General features: G+C 37.3%; 1 protein-coding gene across 1 annotated transcript; it reads right to left on the bottom strand.

The window, feature by feature from the left end:
• Positions 1–3,669: 3,669 nt before the first annotated feature.
• Positions 3,670–22,146, bottom strand: LOC127445258 (malate dehydrogenase, cytoplasmic-like). The gene is made up of 9 exons (XM_051705182.1): positions 21,940–22,146; positions 15,879–15,977; positions 14,061–14,157; positions 9,236–9,411; positions 8,914–9,036; positions 7,743–7,919; positions 6,243–6,356; positions 5,883–5,972; positions 3,670–4,124 (listed from the first exon to the last, which is right to left on the bottom strand). The coding sequence occupies exons 1-9, from the start codon at positions 21,991–21,993 to the stop codon at positions 4,002–4,004; spliced, it is 1,053 nt and encodes a 350-aa protein (XP_051561142.1). The 5' UTR covers positions 21,994–22,146; the 3' UTR covers positions 3,670–4,001.
• Between the last annotated feature and the right edge of the window lie 1,630 nt (positions 22,147–23,776).

Genomic DNA, 23,776 nt, shown 5'->3' with positions numbered 1-23,776 from the left:
TAAATACACAGTATACAATGCCAGAAATATTTTACAGACCTTAGTTTTGGGAGTTTGTAATGCAGCAGCAGCCTTATCTGCTCTTGCACGTACTGACCTCTATATTGTTTTCCTCATTTGTAAGTTGCTTTGGATAAAATGCATGTAAATCTAAACAAAGTTGCAAGCTTTAAACCAAATGACTGTCCATTTGATTATCTTTTTATTAAAATAATATATTGGTATGTGGTGCAAATCAATAGGTAGATTTCTTATGAATGATATTCATTTTATTTATTGGTCACATTTATCTTTTGTTACAATCCATTAATGCTTAATTAATTAATTAAGCGTCTCTTCTTTCATTCTCATTATGCATTATACAGACAATATAAAATAATTTAATCTTGCAATCCAACAGATAGACAAAAAAAGTGTGATGCAATGAATTCTTATCATAGGAATCATATATATTTGTGTTTTTCCCCCTAATATTTACTGGTTCACTGCAGAAGTTGGCTCAGTAAAAAAATAACATTGTCAGACTTGTTTTATATATTTTTTTAATTTTGTGCAATTTAAATGTGACAACATGTCCCTGTCTCTCTCCATCCCAGATGTGTATGACTTTCTCTCTTCTGCAGAACACAAACAATGATTTTTGGAAGAATATCTCAGCTCTGTAGGTCCATACAATGCAAGTAAATGGTGACCAGAACTGTGAAGCTCCAAAAAGCACATAAAGGCAACAAAAAAATAATCCATACGACTCCAGTGGTTTAATCCATGTCTTCAGAAGAGATTTGATAGATGTGGGTAAAAAAACAGACCAATATTGAAGTCCTTTTTTACTATATATGTCCACTTTCACTTCCACATTCTTCTTCTTCTTTTTTTTTGTTTTTTTGTTGGCATTCTTCGTGCATATTGCCACCTATTGGTTGGGGCTGGACAAGGGTGGAGATTTTTAGTGTAAAGGACTTAAATATTGATCTCTCTCACACCCACACCTATCATGTTGCTTCTGAAGACATGGATTAAACCACTGGAGTCATATGGATTACTTTTATGCTGCATTTGTGCTTTTTATACCTTCAGAGTTCTGGTCACCATTCACTTGCATTGTATGGATCAGCAGAGCTGAAATTTTCTTCCAAAAATCGTTGTTTGTGTTCTGTAGAAGAAAGACAGACATACACATCCGGGATGGCATGAGGGTAAGTAATACGAGAATTTTTATTTCTGGGTGAACTATCTCTTTAAAGTAATTAATCGACTAGTCAGTTGATGTCTTGTTGTTAGGGTCCCAAGCTTATTTTAATAGTCGAATTCCCGGTAAATATGCGTCTAAAAAAAAATAAAAATAATAATAATAATAATAGGCAGACGCAGAAGCACTTAAACTAATAAAAACGCGTGTCCCGAGATCAGTGCGTTCCGTTCTATTTCTAGATGTTTTTGAACGAAACGGGGACATTAACACGGGACGCGTTTCTTGCGTTCCGTCTGTACTACTTTTTAATTGTATGTCTCGGAGGCTGTACACTTGCGTCACACGGACGTCTTCGGTCTTTACGTCGCGTTTCGCGTCATAAGCAAGGCGTTTATAATAAACACTGTGACCATTATTATGATTACATGTCAGTCACTCTATCACCCCCTGTAATAGTGCTCAAGTGCTAAATACCTGAAAACAAATTCTACCCCTGATAACTTCACTGTAACGCACGACTTTTTGCCTATTTTTTTTTTTTTGTTTTTTTTACGTGTCTCACTGCCTCTGCGTTCAAGCGGTTTTCGAACCCAAGAGCGCGTCTTACTTGAACAGCCCCTTACTGTCAACAGAACTAGGGGCTGTAAGATTAATTGATACAGTAACTCTGACTCACAGCTTCTTCTGCTTTAACACAGACCTAACGGACTGCTTTGCTTGTCCAAACAAGCATTAAAAACAAAAGCATGGCCACAAAAGTAATAGAACAGCCTCCTGTCTAGCTCTCATGAACTTTAACATATAAGAACTCCAAGGACAACTGACAAGCAAACACAAGGACAGTGCACAGATGGTGGGATTTGGGGGGCTGGGAAACTATAACACTCAAACACATCTAAACAGCAGACAGGCTTGCTTGCACACTTTCCACAGCCCATGCGAAGGTACTCACACGTTCACACTGCACAGCACGCTGTTTCACGGGCGGAAGTGTCGCACGAAATCGAAGTATAGATATGAAGTTTGTCCACGCACCAATCAGAGTAAAGGGCGATCCGGCCCGACCAATCAAATCGCTAACATCCCGTTCCATTTCTCACCGCGTTTGCAAGCGGAAACAGTGTGGATATGTGAAACAGCGACATCTTGCGGTCATTTGTGCTCCTACAATTAGATACACTTCAACTAATGAGACTTTCCATGGCGTTGCAGTCCTTCACAATTAATGCATAGGATTTAAAAAAATTTTTTTTATTAATTGCTCTCAAAGACAAATATCTATCTCGAAGGTTATAAATTTAAGCCTATATTTATACAGCTGAGCAGAAAAGTATTTATTCACTAGTTTAAAAAGATTTTTTAAGATTTTATAAATTGCCATTACATTTCCAGGCCTGGAAATCTTAATTCAAAAGTGAAATACATTTTTTTTTTTTCAGGTTTTCCATGATTGTGGAAACCCTAGATAGAAAAGTAAACTGGTTTATCTTGGTCCACAATAAAGTGTTAAACATGAGACTCGACTGAAGCTCCAAGTTTCACGCAAATGAAAATTCTCTCACCATTCACTCAACCTCATACCATTCCAGATGTGTAGGACTTACTTTCTTCTGCAGAACATCTCAGTTCTGTATGTCCATACAATGCAAGTGAATGGTGGCCAGAATTTTGAAGCTCCAAAAAGCACGTAAAATTAATCAATAAAACTCCAGTGGTTTAATCCGTCTTCTGAATCAGTCTAATTGATTTGGGGTGAGAACAGACCAAATTATAACTCCTTTCACTGTACATCTTGCCATTGCAGTCTCTAGGAACAATCATGATTTCAAGCTCGATTACATTTCCTAGTGCTTAATGCATTTAGAGCGCTAGATGGCACTAGGAAGTGCAATCAAACTTGAAATCATGATTGCCAAAGAAACTGCTGATGTCAAGATTTATAGAGAAAAAGGAGTTATATTTTAGTCTGTTCTCACCCAAAACAGATTAGATCAGTTCAGAAGACATGGATTAAACCACTAGCATTGTATGGATTACCTTTATGTGCTTTTTGGAGCTTGAAAATGTGGTCAGCATTCGCTTCCATTGTATGGACAAACAAACATTATATTGCCACTAAAATATCTTCCTTTGTGGTCTGAGGAAGAAAGAAAGACAAGTTTGAGATGGCTTAAGGGGGAGTAAATGATGAGAGAATTCAAATTTTTGGGTGAACCATTCCTTTAATTACAAAAACAAAAGGTGGAATTGGGATTTTCCTAAGATTTGTGATTTTGTTTATATATTTTTGTGGAATAAATGAACATCCTCCTATAGAACTTTAGTTTGGAGTTCCATTATTAAATATCTGTAGATACTCGCAGTAATCCCATGTTTAAAAGTATAAAACATCTCCTTTATTCCTGAATCCAAATATCCACTTATTAACATCATGGTTTTGTGTGAGAATGATGCATAATCCAAGTGCACAACAGAGATTCATTTTCATGTGGTCTTTATTTATGGATGACAAATTATTGTTATTTTGGTCAGGACAACTACGTGCGTAATTTGAAATCAATGGACATTTTCTCTTTCAGGTGTTGCCCCAGGCACTCAAAACAGAGGAAAAGTTACATTGCAGACGTTTCTTGTTTCATTGTTAACTTGTAAAGTGGAACACACACGCACGCACATTCCCACATGTATATTATAAGACGGACATCCACACACACAAATGGTCAGCTGTGGAATCTACAGGACTTTACAGTCAGGGATTTCTGGACTTGGAAGAGTCTAAAGGCTGCCGTGTTGTCGTGGATACATCGAGTTATGCCCCGAGGAAGGTAAGCGCCGTATCTCTCTCCTCTACCAGCTCAGCGGCGGTGGCGTCCATCTTGCCACGGGAGAAACCGTTGATGGGGAGTCCGTCAACCACCTTCCAGGTCTTATTCTATTGGGTTCACACAGACACAGAAATGCTGAGTATTGCCAAAGAAAATTTAACTTTTAGACCCAATGCTGTGATTTCACCTGGGAACACATTTAATCACATTTAATATGCTGCATTAGAGGTGAGAAGTATGACCAAAATCGTATACGGTACAAGTCATATTTAAGGCTGTCAATCGTTTAAATGTTGTACATGATATGCTGATTAATTAATTGAATTAAATGCAATTAATCACATCTATCAATATTTGCAGAGAAAGATATACAGAAAGTATAATTAAATAATTACATTTAAATATAATATACTGTGTGTGTATATATATATATATATATATATACATACATACATACATACATATACACACACACACACACACACACACACACACACACACACACACACGTCACAACATTAAAACCACCTGCCTAATATTGTGTAGGTCCCCCTCGTGCTGCCAAAACAGCACCAACCTGCATCTCAGAATAGCATTCTGATATTATATTCTTCTCACCACAATTGTACAGAGCGGTTATCTGAGTTACCGTAGACTCTGTCAGTTCAAACCAGTCTGGCCATTCTCTGTTGACCTCTCTCATCAACAAGGCGTTTCCATCCGCAGAATCATCCATGCGATTATCTAATCAGCCAATCATGTGGCAGCAGCCTTGTTGATGAGAGAGGTCAACAGAGAACGACCAGACTGGTTTGAACTGACAAAGTCTACGGTAACTCAGATAACCACTCTGTACAATTGTGGTGAGAAGAATATCTCAGAATATTTTATATATATATAAAATATTCTGATATTTTAATTATTAGAATTTATATTATATATAAAAATATTATATTTAAATAATTGTATGTGTTTGTGTGTATGTATATATAATTAAATCGCACTGAACAAAAAGTGTTAAATAAAAAGCCTTAGAAATTTTATATCATGGTAACATTATGAAACAAATAGTTATTTTTGCAAGAAATAAAATACAAATGTATAATGTCAATACATAAACTCACTTTTATGGGGTCAGTTGTTGGTTTAGGAATTTAGTAGGCCTGAATGACTTGGACAAAAAAATCAGATGGAAATTATTTTGAAAAAAAAAAAAAAAAAAGCGACTGATTTGAACTGTGACATGATTATTGACATATAAAGGTGCACTCAATAACTTTTTGCTCGTGTCATCTTGGACTTACAGTGACACCTAGTGGTGTGGATGCAGCATCATTCAATATCAATAGTTATCAGTTACAGATGCCATTGTAGAAATTCACTATTCACAATCAACCATGATTAATTTACTGTAATCCAGCAGTGAAAGTGTCCAACAACAAGACGGTTACTGAGATTAAGCGAATAGTATTCAGCTGGTGGCAAAATGGCAGCCCCCATGAGGGCACCCCTGCCCCATGTAGAATAAAAGAGCTCATCTCATGTGAGTGATCATGATTTTACACGTATGATTACAATTCAATTCTTTAGGATAAAAACTTTTTTTAATGGGGGGGAAAAATACTGCGTGCACCTTTAAGATAAAACCTAGTAAGTGTTTCCTTTTGACCAAAATAATTAATGTGCAAACATGCTCTACTGCCAAAAGAAATAGCAGCAGCGCCTGCAGACTATTTATCTATTTATTAATCGCAGTCTTTGCGGTTTGAAAATTGAACTACGTCATATAGCGATTTCGATTTTATTTCGATTAATCGTTCCACCCAAGAAATGACAAATTTAACATGTCAGTGATGCAAACAAACCTTGATCTCAACAGGAAAGGAATACATGAGGTCATCAGGAACTCCATAGGAATTACCAGATGAAAAGACGCCCATAGACACCCACTCGCCCTGATCAGAGACAGAGAGAGATTTATTTAGCACTCAATAGTCTGCTGACTCCAAGATGTTGACATTTGACCCTTGTGTTCAAACTGTATTCTAGCGACAAACAGTACCAGGCTGTTCTCACAGACAATTATGACCAAAATTGCATTTTAGCCATTCGTTTCTACACTGAAAATGAGTATTCTATTGCAAAACTGTTTCTGAACTCAACCAGAAGCTGAAAGTCCAGACACTCATTGGATGTGTAAAATGCTCGTGGATGTCCATACTCACATCAGGAGTGCCAAACCAGATGTCCCTCATGTGGTCACAGATGGCTTTGGCAGCTGACATTGCACTGGAGAGCTTCCTGGCCTTGATGACAGCTGCACCTCTCTGCTGCACCGTCTGATAAAGAATGAACCATGATAGATCAATGAAAAGACTCACTGAACAGGAAATGAAAGCGATAAAATCCAAACTTTTCGTGCCATAAATTTAGTCATCAGCACAATACATACAGCCATTTTTTTCTCCCTGCTCAGTTAATGGCTTTAACAACTGGAAAAGCACTTCCGATGTGTTTAAAAAAAACAACAACTTTCAGTCGATGGGACGGGCTCTTGTGGTCTCGTCAAATTACCAATGAGCTTCATCTCACACTGGAGAACTGACAAGGCGCTGTGCTTTGATCTGATCTGAATGTTGTCCTTGACGAACACAAAGCGACATATTACAAACAGCGATCGTAAATCGTCACCGTGTTTTTCTGACATTCTCCTACATTTAAAGTGATAGTTCCCTCAAAAATGAAAATTCTCTCATCATTTACTCATCCTCAAGCCATCCCAAATGTGTATGATTTTCTTTCTTCTGCAGAACACAAATGAAGATTTTTAGAAGAATATCTCAGTTCTGTAGGTCCATACAATGCAAGTGAATGGTGACCAGAAATTTGAAGCTCCAAAAAGCACATAAAGGCAGCATAACAGTAATCCATACGACTCCAGTGGTTTAATCCATGTCTTCTGAAGCAATCCAGTTTGTTTCGGGTGAGAACAGTCCAAAATGTAACTTCCTTTTCACAGTACATTTTGACATCAGTCTTCTTGGTGATCATGATTTAAAGCTCGATTACACTTCCTATGGAGCCATCTAGCGCTCTGTGCATGCGTCAAGCACTAGGAAATGTAATCGAGCTTGAAATAATGATTGTGCCCTAGAGATTGCAATGGCAATATGTACAGTGAAAAGGAAGTTACAATTGGGGATGGAATGAGGGTGAGTAAATGATGAGAGAATTTTCAGTTTTGGGTGATTATCTATTTATAAATTGTATTTAAGAAAGCGGAGGTGGAACGGTCAGTTTTTTTTATGCAGATCCTTTTTGTGCATAAGCTGAACATTTTACTTTTTATAGCAATCCGTGAATGGACAAACAAACAATCGCACAAAATCACAGGGTACAGTTACCCCATGAATCGCATCCCATTTCAAACGCTCACAATAGTTAATGTTCGAGGGATATTTCTGTTGATATTTCGGAGAACATCAAGCGAAATGGAATCAGAAAGAAAGTTAGAGGGAGTTGGTTTGTCGGTCACCTCTCCATTCTGACTGGAGAGAAAGATTTCAACAAGACAGTTAGTAGGCCAATAAATCTTTTTGTTTTAAAACCCTTTGTTCAAAAGATCAACACTAGAAACAGGAATGTAGAATATTTTCGCCAAGAAAACCTAATACGGAACATTTTACAAAAAGAAACATAAGTGGTAGCGAAGATCTTTGACTTACGGAGATAAAGTCACCCTTCAGCCAGCTTTCATCATTCACCGCATCAAAAGCTGCCATCTCCTTTCCGTGATGGTTCACTGTAGCGTGGTGGACATCTGGGTACTGAGTGGAAGAGTGATTGCCCCAGATAATCACATTCTTCACACTGTCAGAGGACACCCCAACACGCATCGCCACCTGCAGGCACGGAGGAAAACTGACAATGAGCTTAGAGCCTCTTCTCAGAAATGGGCATTTATCATGACAAAGCTACCTGGAAGAAGAACTAACAGTCTGTCAAATAAAACCGATTAAAATTATACGTTTTCTTTCGTAGCTCACCAACATCAATTCACTACAATATAAACTATCAAAAACATAAAATGGCTATACATTTGGGTTGGGCAATACAGCAAAAAAAAAATCTCTATTTTTACATCCTATTGACAATATTTGATACTCTATATATGTGTGTGTGTACATATACATAGCCATATATAGAGTATGTGTGTGTGATATATATATATATATATATATATATATACACATACATACATACACACACACACATACATACATACATACATACATACACATACACATACACAGTCATGGGAAAAAGAAAGTACACCCTCCTTGAATTCTATGGTTTTAAATATCAGTACATAATAAAAATCATCTGGTCCTTAGCAGGTCTTAAAATTTGGTAAATACAACCTCAGATGAACAACAACACATGACATATTACACCGTGTCATGATTTATTTAACAAAAATAAAGCCAAAATGGAAGCGCATATATATATATATATATATATATAAAAATAAAAAAACACACACACACACACACACATATATATATGGCTATGTACACACACATTCCAACAGCTTAAAGCAAAAAGTAAAATACAGTAAAAAAAAATCTACCAGTCAATGCGTCTTGTAGGAAGGTTAATATCCAAATAAAAGCGCATTAAAATCATTGCAATATTCAAGATGTTGCCTAATTTTATTACTTGCAAAATCATTGTAAATATATTGTGAATATTCGAAATACGCTGTGCCCAATGTGGGAGCCACTGTGATTGAATATAAAGAAAAGCTCCATTACCTGTGTCTCAGGAAAGCACAAAGATCAGACAAACGGAGATAAAGAGTAATGACTGAAGCTGAAGAGACATTGGGTTTCAGACCTGAGAGCGAGCCCTGTTATGGTCCAGACGGGTCAGGCAGGAGAAGTTCTCCTTAGGAATGGAGGGAGCAGATTTGGAGGCAATCAAACAGTTGGTGTTGGCTGGGTTTCCGACAACCAGCACCTATGTAAAGAAAAATATATGTTATATACGTTCAATATGTTATTTGTTAAAAATCGGTTTCACTTTGGAAAAAAATTCTTAAACAGAAAAAAATCCCTCAAACAGATTCCAGTTTAGCCTGTGAGCTCTTGATTACCTTATACAACAGGCACTACAGAAATGGATTCATGCAGCATTAGCGGTTGCATTTAGTTTTCACCTTGACAGTCTTCTTGGCGTACTTTTCCAGTGCTTCACCTTGGGTTTTAAAAATGGCAACGTTAGCCTTCAGCAGGTCCTTCCTCTCCATGCCCTCTTTTCTGGGCATAGAGCCCACCAGGATGGCAGCATCAAGATCTTTAAAGCCCACTTCAACTTTATCAGTGGGAATAACCTCTGTGGAGGGCCACAGGGAGAAACAAGGGGGAACAGAGCGACAAAGAGAGTTGAAAAGGATATTTATAGACTATTTTATACATGTTTTCTGGTATATTGAAATGATAATTATGGTAAACTTCCCTAAAACTCTGAAATCTCATTCGTGACTGCACATTCAATCCTGGTACATTGATGATACAAAGCAGAACCGAACAACATTTCATTTTTGGGTGAACTATAAAGAGATACTATGCAAAGCATTATCACTTAAATTTAATTTTTTATTTTTTTTTACAATTTTCTATAATTAATAAGGTTTAATACATTTTAACTTCTCTTAATTACATAGTTTTAATACATTATATTATAGATTTTTTCATTATTCATATACATAGTGCCAAAGATTAGCAATTTTTATAGCAGTTTTATAGCACACACACACACACACACACAACTTTCAAAATAACTTTTTAATCCACTATTCAGTATAATTAACAGTATGTGCCAATTAGGGCTGTAAACTGGGCTGAGAAACTAAATTTTTGACCATATTACCAAAATTCAAATTTAATTTGAAAGTCACCAGATTGTTAAAGGGATAGTTCACCAAAAAATGAAAATTCTCTCATCATTTGCTCACCCTCTGCTGAACACAAATGAAGATTTTTAGAAGAATATCTCAGCTCTGTAAGTCCATACAAAGCAAGTAAATGATGACCAGAACTTTGAAGCTCCAAAAAGCACATATAGGCAGCATAAAAGTAATCCATATGATTCCAGTGGTTTACTCCATGTCTTCAGAATTGATATGATAGGTGTGGGTGAGAAACAGATCAATATTTAAGTCCTTTTTTTTTTTTAAACTATAAATCTACACTTTCTCAGCCCTCCTATGCATGTTCAATAGTGAACAGAGTTCTATTTGTTTTTTTTAACAATTCACATTCTTCGAGTACACAGACACCTAAAAAAGGGAGGGATAAAGCAAAGGAAAATGAATAAATAAATCATATTTGCACAACAGCCCAGAAGGTGGCGATATTCACAAAGAATACGAATTGGCAAAAAAACCAAAGAACTCTCGTGAACACGCATAGGAGGGCTGTTTGAAAGTAGATTTACAGTATAAAAAAAAAAAAAAAAAATGAATAAGTAAAATAAATATATATTGATCTGTTTCACACCCACACCTATCATTTCTCTTCTGAAGACATGGATTAAACCACTGGAGTCGTATGAAACTTTTATGCTGCCTTAAGCCCTATTCGGATGGCAATTGTTTCTCAGGGTGACATCTGTAAAAGTAAATTTCATGGCTCCTCTGTGATAAAATTAGTGTTCGGATGACAATTAAATTGCGGGGGACGAGCGAGACTTTTTGTCGATCACATGATGGAAAATGAAACAATCCACAAACTGTATCCTCTGTATTTGCGTTTAAATATGTTTGGAATTACACTAAAATGAAAATAAACATTTTAAAGCATGAGGGAACCGCTCTGCAAAGCGCTGCGGATATTTACGGTGTACATTTTCATGTACGGAGCAAGGCAAAATTCTTGCGAAGAGCAATTATATGAATCAAGAAACTGCAGGGACAAGACTGTTTATCAACGCAGCCAAATAAATCAGTCAATAGAGGTACGCATGTTTCGTCACCCGCATCACCTCCGTTGTGCCACTTGCGCGTTCTCTTCTAAGCGCGTGCAAAGAGATAGAGAAGCCCACATATCATGGACAGTAAAGATGGTTAAAATGATATTTGAGGAGCTATGGTAAAAATGGTTTTCTTATGTTTTATCTATCAACATGACAGACATCATTTGGAATTATCTGTCAGTGTTTAAAAGGTCGAGGTGGAACTTTTCTGGGACTACTCGACCCGTATAAACGAGTAGTCTTGCAAGCCCTATGTATAAATGTATTTAGTAAACATTTCTACATTAAAATGTGATATTACAATTGTATTACATTGCTGACATAATAATGGACCATTTAAAAAGTTTACGTGATCTGGCTCTCGTTTTCCTTTCCCTTCTACTTAAGAGTTCCCACTCACTGTGGTGGAGCGGCGACGTAATTTTATTATTGTGAATTATTTAAATAAATTTCTGTTACACAATCCTGCAACTTTCACAACAATCTATTAAAGCCAGAGCTGTTACCACGCACAGCGCAAACATACGGCACTTAGCAGTGGTCAGAAAGGATTTCCAAAACGGCTTTTGGATTATAAACTCAGAGATGTAGATTCGGACAGTTATTAAATTACCACACGACCTTGGTGTTTGTGAAAAAACAGAAGGTAATTTGGCCGGGAATTTTCTCACGGGAGGTGGGAGAAAAGCACTGACATTTTGGATTCGGATGGCAATGAAATCACTGACTACCCCCTGTAAATGCTGGAATTACCTCACATCCCCATTTAAAATAATTTCCATCCAAATAGGGATTATGTGTACTTTTGGAATGGACCTACAGAGCGGAAGTATTCCTCTGAAAATGGTTTGTGTTCTACAGCAGAAAGAAAGTCAAACACATCTGGGATGACATGAGGGTGAGTAAATGATGAGAGAATGTTCATTTTTGAGTGGACTATCCCTTTAAATAGACGTTGTTTCCTTGGTCCACAAGAGGGTGCAATAAATACATATAAGCCAAACAGCAGTGTTATATTATTGCAAAGAACATTCCTATCTGTTAAAAAACTGCACTCCATTTTAAACAAAAGTGCATAAAATACAATTAAAAAAATAAAAAGATTTAGCCAGTTCACATTCTAAAACATTAAGTAAAAGATCAAATTTGACTAAACTCGGAGGTAAAGCGGCTCAGACTATGTTCAATCCGACGGAGCACAACAGAATGGAACAGAACACGAGGATCTAATGACGTACATTTCCAAACTCCTTTCCTGAAAAAGCGTTTTAAACCCCATTGCTTAATCTGAGGAACACTGATAAGAGAGCAAGACGCAACAGCCAAAGACCTCCAACTAAGGGGTGTTTCAAACTGAACGCTTTTGCGTCCATCAACACCGTTTTCCAGTTGTTTTTCCTATGTAAACATGCAACAGACAGACATTTTTGACCATTTCATTGCATTTTACAGTTTTACAGCATCTCGTGCAGGAGCGCTGTTTTTCAGATGCCGTGTCAAGTTAAAAAGAACACGTCTCGAGCCTTTTTTTAGCGCAAGAAAGTGATCGGTCTGAAGTTATCATTAGTGCTTGGCACACATCCAAAATTCAAGTGCATAGTTTTAGCATTTGAATGTGCGCTTTTATCCTAAATTCGACGAATATTCAAATTTGAGCCCTAGCGCCAATCAATACAGAATTAAATTGTTCTAGGGTCAAAGGAAACAGTACTTTTGAGCCCAAGTATAATTTTGTTTGAGCAAGTGAGGACAGCAGGTGACTGGATGAGTGGCATAATTTGCTCCTATCATGGTCCAATCAACTAAACTGCACACGCAAACATTTTTGCATCAACACTGACTTTATCATGTTTGTACCTAGAGTACAATTTCTCTGGAGGATGTGCTGATGTCCTAACGCTTTCGTCTCATCATCATAAATCATTTATCAGGCTGTCAATATTTCCTGAAGTTGCTTGTTTCGTTGATAATCGTCAGAATGACAGTTAGAGAAAATCTATTTATCAGAGTGGACCTTCAACCATAGCTCAACTTTTGTGATACAACCTGTCCTTTGGACTCCTCCCCTCCGCCCCCCCATTGTTGTATCACCTTCACGTTTCTGACTATGAATGGCATCCTTTAGTTTGGGCCAATAAGATGACTTGAGGCTGGTTACACCTCCCCACTCATCAAAAACAGTGTACCAAACAATCGTTCTGTGCTGCTCCTGCAGAGCTATTCTGTTGAGTCATGCTTGCTCTTGTGCATTTTAATACATTCAAGATGTGGAGAGAGCAAGCTTGACTATACTGTAAATAAACCAAATTGCAGAGATAGAGGAGCCAGTCAAACCGGCTTTCACTGGAGTCTAATGACAACTGATCCAGGCATATCTACCCTAACCTGATTTTGATATCAAAGTGTAATAAGTGCAAAACTGATTAAATCAAGGATCACTTCCTTCTTTCATTCAGTCACACACTGCATCCCTGAAGCAATGATTTCATCTATATTTTTCATTTGCTTAATTCTGGGAATAGTTCACCCAAAAATGAAGATTCTGCCATTATATACGTACTACCCTTGTGTCGTTCCAAACCCACATGCTCTTATTTGTTATTTTCGTGGAACACAAAAGGAGATATTTTGAAGACTTTTCTTAACACAGCTCTTTCCCATACAACCCAGTTCATAGTGACTACTTCTGTAAAGCTCCAAAAAAAGGACAAAAAAACACCATAAAAGTAGTCCATACAAGTCTAAATATTCCAAGTCTTCTGGATATGAAGAAAATAAATGTTAGTCATTACTCACTAGCAGCAAAGTGGAAGATTCCAAGTGAAAAACAACCTCAATTTTGGTCTGTTCCTCACACAAAGCTATCGTACGACTCCAGATGACTTGGAGTACAGTGTTTGAGCTACATAAACTACTTTAAGTTGTAAAGAGCTTTGAGACTTTAAATTGTTATTGTATGGAAAAGAGGGAAACAGATCTGGGTCAGGCACAGGAGTCGTAACCCTCACCCCTCAGGAGTGGAAGAGCACAATCCTGCAGTTCCATGACGACGCCATCCAGCACGGGCAGCATAGGAGTGATATCCAACAGAACCAGGATGATAGGCTGAACAAAAAGAAACATGATACGTTACATGGCATCAGCCACAAAACAGGCTATGCTAAGAGTTGGATACTTGATTACTACTTGCTGGACACTGCGCAGTAACACTATATCCTATCTGCCATTTATTTTTATTTTTTTTAATTAAGTGAAACAGTAGGCACTATGCAACATTTCAGTAGTATGCTGGACTGTTGTCATATAACCACAAGTGGCTTACGGTTATTTTATTATGCTGGCTTGACAAAGTCAACATACTGTTATTCTACAGACATTATTTAGGGTTTTTCCCCAAATCCCTAAACCTAGATAAAAATTATTAATTTGTAACTCTTAGAGCTTTCAAGCAACATCCGCCAAATTTGGCACAGACCTTCAGACTGTTCTGACTCGAGTTGCTATGTCTTTTCTGACTGATCGGAATTACAGTTTTCGTACACCAAACTATCAAACCCAAGAAAAAAAAATTGTATAGAGTTACGTTGACAGAATGTTTAAACAGAAGACTACTCAAACTCCAAATGTCAAAAATTCAAATGTAAACAAACACAAGGCCTTTAATCTGCATTAAGTTAAACTCTCTTTCTTGCATTTTTCTCTCTTCTATCTATCTATCTATCTATCTATCATTCTTTCTGCCTGTCTTTATAAATATTGTAGTAAATTTATACTTTGTAATGTTATTTTGCATTTTAATAACATTTTGCGTGCAAGTAGCTTGATGTTTGGTAATCTTATCAAATAATTAATTTAAATATGGACTTAAAAATTACCACCATGACATCGCCATGAACTACATCATCTGGCAAAATTTGCAGTATCAGTCCTAAGGTCCATAAGGGTATGTTCCGAAAGGAAAACTTGTTCACTGCTTACTGCACGGTATATATGGTGCGTTCACATCATGTCAGAATTACCGTAATTACACATTTGTCTGTTAGATATGCCATTAAATTATGCCATTGATGCCTGGATAATTAAAAAGAAAGAAAAAAAAACATTTTGTGAGAACATATAGAGGTGAATTAATGTAGTGATAAACATTTTGCTGTTATCAACAACAAAGCCGTTTTGCCGTTGTAAGTGTTGCCATAGAAACAAATAACTTACAAGATCTGAGGATGTGAATTGCTCCGAGTAGAATCTACAAATTTAATTCTGTGAACACACTTTACTTTCTAAACAAACTATTTTTTTTAAATAGTATTAGAAACATGAGTCGCATATGCAACGAGTAACATTGCCAAAATAGAATGCTACACTGTTGTCACATGATCTCACTGTTACATGTCTAAAAAATAAATATGTTAATTCAGTTTTGTCTAAAAATGTCTTAACTTTTGGCAGTCTGATCAAAAAATGAGTCAAAACAAGATGTTAAACTGTTAAAAATAAATTTGAGGTCAAGTTGAGTGCATTGCATTGTGGCATTTAGTATTCCAGTATGCTTTGGTGTATACTGGATATTTTGACAAGTGTAGTATGTCATCCAAGTATTCTGTGCATACTGCGCACAGTATACTATACTGCAGAAATAGAAAGACTTATATGCGAGACTGCTATTGAGAACATAAACACTAATACATGCCTAACAGAGGGACCAAGAGAATCACATATTTGAATCACATATTGTTATATAACACAAAAGCATGCTTCAAAACCCTCGTTCGGTTTTTTTCCTCTAGTGTCCCGTTACGCAATAACACATCCTGTCGCAGTCTTACCTGGTCCTTGCCGAATACATCTCCCTTGGCAATGCTGTACAGCAGGGAATACGCGATCTGTCCGGCTGCGCCAGTCACCAACACACGGATCGGTTCAGCCTGCAATGAGACACAAAATCAATCAAGTATGACGTCATCGCGAATCAAGGCCCATCTGAAATGTGCGTTTGTCGTAAACGTCAGAGGATGCATATATATATATATATATATATATATATATATATATATATATATATATATATATATATATATATATATATATATATATATATATATATATATATATATTTTTTTTTTTTTGTGTAAGTGTATGATTTCCATTTGGTTATTGTTTTGGGAACCAACTCCAAACGTTCAAGCAACGTTCTTTTAGTTTATAACCAAAAGCCAACATTGCCTGAACGTTCTGAGAGGCAAACATTGTTCGTTGGGTAGATCCACGATTGAATGAAAAAGTGATGCAACTGATGCCCCGAGCGACGTGAGTCACGCGACACATTGTAGCGACGATTACGGCAATTTGGAATCTTACTTCGGCATTCGAATTTCAGCTTCCATTAATCTCCTAATACAAATTCTACAACTTTTGCAACAAAATAAAATACTGCAAACAATGATGCCTCCTCGTAGTTACACCCACTCCACAACAACAACAACGGAAATGCCCATATCCACTCGTTCACAAAACGTCTTCGATATTATTCGATGTGAATCGTTACGTGGCTCTCGACCGCAGATTTCAGATTCTAAAATTCATCCGAAAAGTGTGCCCACCATCTTATGCACAAAACGTTGCAAACTTGATTAATGCTACACTATAACACAGTACTAAAATATATGGATCCGAATATCTCACCATCTTTCAGTTGTGATTGTGCAGGTTGAGATGTGCGCCAGAGATGTGCTGCTCTACCACTCAGACTGAACGGAGAGGTCACCTCTGTTCTTGAATGGAAATGTCATACGGTTTGCAGAGGTATAAAAACAGGACGTACACTGGGATATGTAGTTGACGTCTCAGTGACTGCTGCTCCCCTCCACCAACCAGCTCTCAGAATGGAACACACTCCCCATGATCGTCCCCTCTGACGTCAGCGCTTTCGACACGCCCACTCCACTGCCATATATGGGCAAATAACCCTGTATAAAGGTCGAGTTTAGAAATTCTGCCGTTGTGGCGATAGGTTTAGTTTCCTGATTGGTTCATGAACACTGAACGCCAGTCACAAACATTAATTTATTATAGATCTTATCACTGACCGATTTGTTTTGCCTGTTTGTACAAAGGTGCCTCAGTTTTTTCCTGGGAGGCAGCAGATGTCCTAACCCCCGCCACCGCCTATACCTGCCAACACTCCCGATTTTACCGGGTTTCTCCTGTTTTTCCACCCCTCCTCCCGCTGTCCTCCCGATTTACAATTTCTCCCGATAAACTCACGATTTTCCGCATCCACACTTTTCTCATGAGGATGTATTAGACCTCGTTGGGTTGTCACCCGTCCCGTAAAATACGGGATCGTCCTGTATTTAAATATGAAATGATGCGTCCCGTATCGAATCAGTACGGGGCATGAATTGTCCCGTAAACTGGTCAGATGGAGTCACGGCAAAATCATTCCAGACTGTTAATTTAACACTGATATAAGATGGAAATTTTTCATATGGTGGGTAAGGGGTCATCTGAAAAGTTCACACATTGTGCTAAAACTGTGGATTTTTTTTATTTTATTGAAAAACAGAAGGGTTCATAAATGTTCAATAAGATGTACAAAATTACACAGATCCAACAATGTATGAATACTATCACTGAGTCATAAATACAAGAAGGTGAAGGGGGAAAAAATTACTAAACTAAACTAAAAAAAACAAAAATAATAATAATAAAAAATACATATAAACCAACACAAGGACAGCATAAGTGCAGCTAGAACAGAGAGAGCCTGCCACAGAATCTTGTGGCCTGTTATAGCTCATGGAAAAACTCTCTGGATGCATTATTTTGTTACTAAAAATGACAGAAAACTAAAAAATTAAAAGGTCTGCATTGTCTTTTTATGCGCATGTGGAGTTCAAAAGTGTAACGGCTGTGTCACACGATATGTATGCAGTACATATTTTTTTCAGTGCCTATGTTAACAGGTTAGAGCATTCAAACCGCACACGGGTGCAGCACGGCAATGCGTTGCAGGAGCGGTGCAGAAGAAGCAGTGCAGCGATCGTTTCCGCACCAAGTCTATTTTTGCTGTGCTGCGCACGCTGAATTAAAGTGATAGTGCATTGTTCGTGGTCAAAATGAACATGGATGACACGAAAATGTAACAATTTCACCATAAATGCATATAACTAAAGTCTACTGTTTCACAGTCACCATATGACTTTCAGCACTGGGTAAAGCAAAGAAAACCAAAACACACTATTACCAGGAGTTGCAAAAATGACAAATGCGATCAGAAGTATATCTAAAGATTTTTTTCATGTGAAACACACTATATAGCATGTTATATGGTGTGTGGGGGAGGGGGACAATCGCATCTCAGCAGAAAGCGGCAATCACGTGACAGGCTGGTGGTCGGAGAACTACGCCTTACCTCACATTTGGAAAAACAAGGCGACATAATGGATGACACTCGTCTCATTGTGGAGGTGGAAAAAAACACAGTTCTTTATGACCCGCAGGATTTCTTGTTCAAAGATTTGAGTGCAAAAGGAAAGGCATGGGAGGCAGTTTCCTCGGCTGTTGGTGTGGATGGTAAGTTTTAATTTAAAATGATTGTGATATTACCTTTTCACATAAGAAAAGTACCATGTTTAAATTTATTGCCACTTGCTTGAGCAATTTAATACATAAATCTATATAGAAGTAATAAATGGAATATTACGTTGTTTATATTTATTGTGTTTAAACGTGAATACGTCTATCAAAGATTTTATTACTGTACTGTGTTGCTCTAAACTTCATTCAAAGTCCTGTCACCCTCCACCTTCATGTCCTTCTCTGAATGTGTGTTTTTACACCACACAAAATTTTCTGTTGGCTGTTGCTACATTAAACAATTTAGATTTTTCAGCGTCCTTCTCCGTTACCTTCTTAGCAACAGATACAGCACGATAGCCTTTCTTCTGTCAACAACTCGTACTACATGCAAAACAACGAGAATCACAATGCTGAAAAAGCCTTTTCAGTAACTTTAACAACGTTTGCATTTAAAATCAAAATAATTGCGAACTACTTATCCATTGTTGTATTTGTATACAGAAGCCACAGGTTCAGTTGCGCACTGCAAACGCGTCTTATGTGAAAGCACAATCAAGCGCGTGCTGCTTCTGCTCTGCCTACGCACCGCATCTGCACTGCTTATGCACCTCTATGCATCTAGTGTAAAATGGGTGTAAGACGACATTGAAAATCTAGGATTTTTTTTTATTTTTTACCTATAACAAAGTTATAGACATAGGCGTCATTGACAGGTGGGACGGGTGGGACATGACCCTACCACTTTTTGCCTTTGCCAATTTTGTCTCCTCCACTTTTTGAAATAGCTTTCATCAGGTAAGTGTCTAAAGGCAGATTTACACGAGACGTGGTGAGCGGCAGGCTTTGCTTGCGATTTTGCTGCTTCTCGTTTGTACAGGTGTTTTACATTCACACGAGAAGTGTGTGAAACGCACCAGTAGAAGTGCAATAATATCACCCAATACTTCAGCTCATTTACTACATCTATGAGGCAATACCTGTAAATATTGTATTAGTTTTCATGTAAGTGATTGCACTTAAATAAAATGCCACTTATTTTTTTCATAAAATGTTTATAATTATAAATATTGTAATGAGCTATTTTTTAAATTAATGTAAAATTATAGTATCAAGGCTAAACAATGTATTTGTAAATATTGATGCCGTTTTGCCACCTGTCTCCACATTTGATGAGTTTTTTTAATGACTAAAGAAACAGACTGAATGTTACTTCATATTTTTATTGGAAAATTTGTATATTATAAATGACATCACGTCAATAATTAAAATGGGAGGGCTACAAATGAACATTAAAAATCCACAAAACACTCTACCAATAACCCGCCTGGGCAATTGTATTTTCTGTTTATCTAAAGTTGATGTTTCAGACACCTGTTGCAGAGGAGAAAATTAAAGTATAAGGTCCACATTCATCTATTTTCCAAACATAAGCTATACATGTTTCCATAATCTATTTTCACCTGGTACACGACTTGTCCACTCACAGCTTTCCATGAGGCTGTTTTCCTATTTATGTCTCTATAAACGCTAAAAGAAATGTTATTTGTCAGGAGGAAATTCAGCAACAGAGGGTATATTCGTTTCCATGTAGTTTTTGACAACATAAAAGCTACATGTCATTTGATTGGTTGTGAATAAATTGAGCTCTGATTGGTCAGTGACAAGCGGCAGCCGCGGAAAGATAAAATATTTTTATCTTGCGCGGTGTGCGCCGCAAACAGTCGTGCACAACAAAGCGGCAGGACATTGACTCAACCAATGACTTAAGTTTGAAAAAGTTTGAAAAAGCTCTTTGAAACCAATGTTTATTTTTGCATTTACGTTTGGTGGTGCTAGTGGCGCAGAAATTACACGCTTTAAATATGAACAAAACCAGTCTGAAAACACAACAAGCAGGCATGTTGTTTCCAGGAGTTCCAATACCCTAAACTGCCACATTATGTCGACTCACCGACCAGCAGTATCTTATCTTAAAGTTATCAAGTTCACATAATCGGTGACAAGCACGATTCAAACGTTGTACTTTTCACTCTGTTAAATTTTTACTTCACAGATGGTTTGGTTTAGATTTTGGGTTTGGGTTGGGGGTTACAGTTTATAAAATCAGCATTCCTCTTCACTGTATTGCAGCCTGTACAGCTGAAAACAACTTGTGTTACAACTCGCTTTTGGCGCCCCTCTGTGGACATTACACCTGTAAAATGAAGCTCAGATGTTCACATATGTCCAAAAACACTTTCTGAATTTCTCCACTGGGGGCAGTGTTTCGCATTTCTGTAAGCACAGACCAATTTCAGCTAAAGAAAAGTCAACCTACTGTTTCCGATTTCACTGTGAGATCAGTCTGGAGTGTGAGTGTGTCTAGAGGAGCTGTTTCATAATCTTTTCACACAATGCCTAACCCTAGGTTAAGATCTTTTTTTTTTCTTTTTTTTTTTTATAAGTTTGAAAGAGGGTTAGCACTCTTAAAGGAATGATTCACCCAAAAATTTGAAATTGAAATGTTGTCATCACTGAGATTTGAAGTCTTTGTATAGACCTTATTTGATTTTGGATGGGAATTAAAATATATAGGCATGATCTGAGCTAAAGAAGAATGCTTTATGATGCCATCGTTGTCAGATTTAACTGCTAATTTGAAATATGTTCTTTGATCGTAATCTTTCTTGACCAACCATTTTGAAAAATGTTCATCTTTCCCCATTCAGGCAGATAAAAGCTGTACTTTTATGCCACGTGTATCCATTGAAAATAGCTGCTTGAGGGAGCGTTCCAAAGATGCCTGCTGAGTGGACTGACTTGCCTTAGAGGGGACTTTGCTTGGAGCATACTGCACCAGTCATATGGACTACTTTTATGGAGCTCTTTTGTTCTTTTTGGAGCTTGGTAGCTTTTGGGTGAAGTATTCCAGGGTTATGAAACCTTGTTCCAGAGCAAGTTCGCACCTTAGCCAAGTTAACATTACATAACATGCCTTGGAAAGGGTGGAGCAGCTCCAACGGAACGGGTACTATCCATGGTGCTGGACTTGAAGCATAGTAAATTATTCATCAGAGTTCGCTGCCCTCCACCGCACTACGATTTCACTTCGTGCATTATAAATTAGACTAATGCATGGCAAACCAACATGCTACAGTCAAATCAATCAACCAGATATATGACGAATTCACTTGCATTTACGGTAAGACAAAATACGTAGATGCAGCAGGCTAGTATTTTGGTGCAACCGATTGTTTCAAAACCGTATGCACGGTCAGTCATTCATGGTGCATCGTACGCTTCCGTTGTCAAGGAGAGGCGTCTTACCTGCGCCGATGCCGCGCGCACCACCAAGTACATAGCCGACAACAGGGTCAACATATTCGAGCAGTTTGTCCTTCGAAGTGTCCAGTCGAGGCTTTTCCCCCCAGAACGTAGAACTAAGGGTTTTGGGACGCGTTCAGATGCAGAGCGACGTTTCTGGTAACCCGCTTCGCTGCTGCCCTTGTATGCGTCGCGTGCGTCCACTGTTTTTACTATCCGTCACAATTCGACAGTGTATGTAGTGAGCTAATGAGCTTTGGGAGACAAAAATAGCGCGACATCAAGTAATCGTTCCGTCATTGCTGATTACAGGGCGCTAAATGGGGTGGCGATGAACAGAGCTGTACAATTTGGGGGTGACGTCAGTGTGAAGGATTGATGCTGCAAAGCTTATCTGACTGATTGAATAAAAACATCCCTCCGATAAGTTCCGACGAGCCACGGTTCAGTTGTATAACCTAAAGAAATTCAAGTGAATTGGACAAAAGCTCTGAGTAAATGCAAACCATTTGGATTTGTTAGTTTTATGTATTATACAATAAAAATAATATTTTGTGGTGAAGTAAATATAGCTGATAAGATTGAATAAGTTAGTTTAAGAGTGAACAATATTAAGTTAATTCTACATTTGTAGTCAGTTCAAACATGTAAAAATGAATGCTCTATAAAGTGAATAGTATTTATGATTTTATTATTTACAATGCGTAATAATGTATCAATCCTAAAGTATAAACCTTGTGATATTTATTTGCTAATTTGAGTAAATTTCACAGGTAAATGCACTTCTGTGAAATGTTAATGTCATCATGATGAATGTTGTGTCTATCGCCATTAAAGCAAGACGAAGCAGTCTAATAGACTACATAGCATTCATTAAGCCTCCCTGTGGAATTATTTTTTTTATTATTATTTTAATATGTTCCTTACTCATTTATGAGTAAAGTTTTTTTTTTTTTTTTGCACCAAAAACAGTCACAAATTTGTGAAACATGATAATTTCTCACCCTCATTTTGACCCTCTGTCAGAAACGCTCGGTTTTGGTGCTGCTTACTGGGCGGGGCCACGGAAGTAATAAGGTAAAGTAGGCGTTGATGTGTGTTGTGGAGGCCCTCAGATGCAAATGTCTATCACAGTGTGACATCACAAAGGAGGAAGTAGACAAAGGGCGTTTTTACAGTTTAGTTTCAACAAATGCTCTCTTTGCAGTGAGGAGGAAGATTTGAGTTCTGACCCTTTCAGTATGTTTTTATAATACAATGACCTCTTATATTTTAAAAGATCAAGCAACATTTTATTCCTCATGTCATGACCCCTTTAAAATGCTAGTACACTTTAAAAAGCATGGCTTAATTCAGTGCTACATTGTTTGAGTAAAATGTACAAACAAAGTGTGTAAATTGAAACAAAGTAAACTTTACTTGAGAATTTCTAGTTAAAGCCACCAAGAATTGTGTGTAGCCTTTACTTGAAAATATGGTCTGTTATATTGTTACTGTATATGTTTGTCTTACTTAATAATAAGCATTGAATTTACATAAGTTCCCATTTATTCTTTCAGTTCTTTTCACTATTCTGTTCATTAAAACAAACCAGTTAAATTAAGTCCATGTTGTTACATGCATTTGTTGAGTAATATGAACAAGGAAGGATTCAGTAAAACTGGTGATAGTGAAAGTTGTTTTTTTACATTTAATACATTTAATGTCCTCGTCAAATAGGTCTGTCTTTAAATATTGACTCACGTTCATTTTTACAGATGGAAACCATACAAGTTAGTTTTCTTTTATCACAATACCATAATTAAATGAAGATAGGGTGAAGTTTTAAATAATTTCACAC

Source organism: Myxocyprinus asiaticus, chromosome 8 (assembly GCF_019703515.2).
Source record: "Myxocyprinus asiaticus isolate MX2 ecotype Aquarium Trade chromosome 8, UBuf_Myxa_2, whole genome shotgun sequence".
Taxonomy (NCBI): Eukaryota; Metazoa; Chordata; class Actinopteri; order Cypriniformes; family Catostomidae; genus Myxocyprinus; species Myxocyprinus asiaticus.
Note: the sequence above shows the minus strand (reverse complement) of the source record. Positions and strands in the feature narration are given on the sequence as shown.

Excerpts from the sequence above, each read along its gene's own strand:
- LOC127445258 (XM_051705182.1), bottom strand. The coding sequence starts at position 21,993 with ATGTTGACCCTGTTGTCGGCTATGTACTTGGTGGTGCGCGCGGCATCG. Across the intron at positions 14,158-15,878 it reads ATGTATTCGGCAAGGACCAG|CCTATCATCCTGGTTCTGTT; the intron begins GTAAGACTGCGA and ends CTTTTTGTTCAG. Across the intron at positions 7,920-8,913 it reads ATAACAGGGCTCGCTCTCAG|GTGGCGATGCGTGTTGGGGT; the intron begins GTCTGAAACCCA and ends CCGTGCCTGCAG.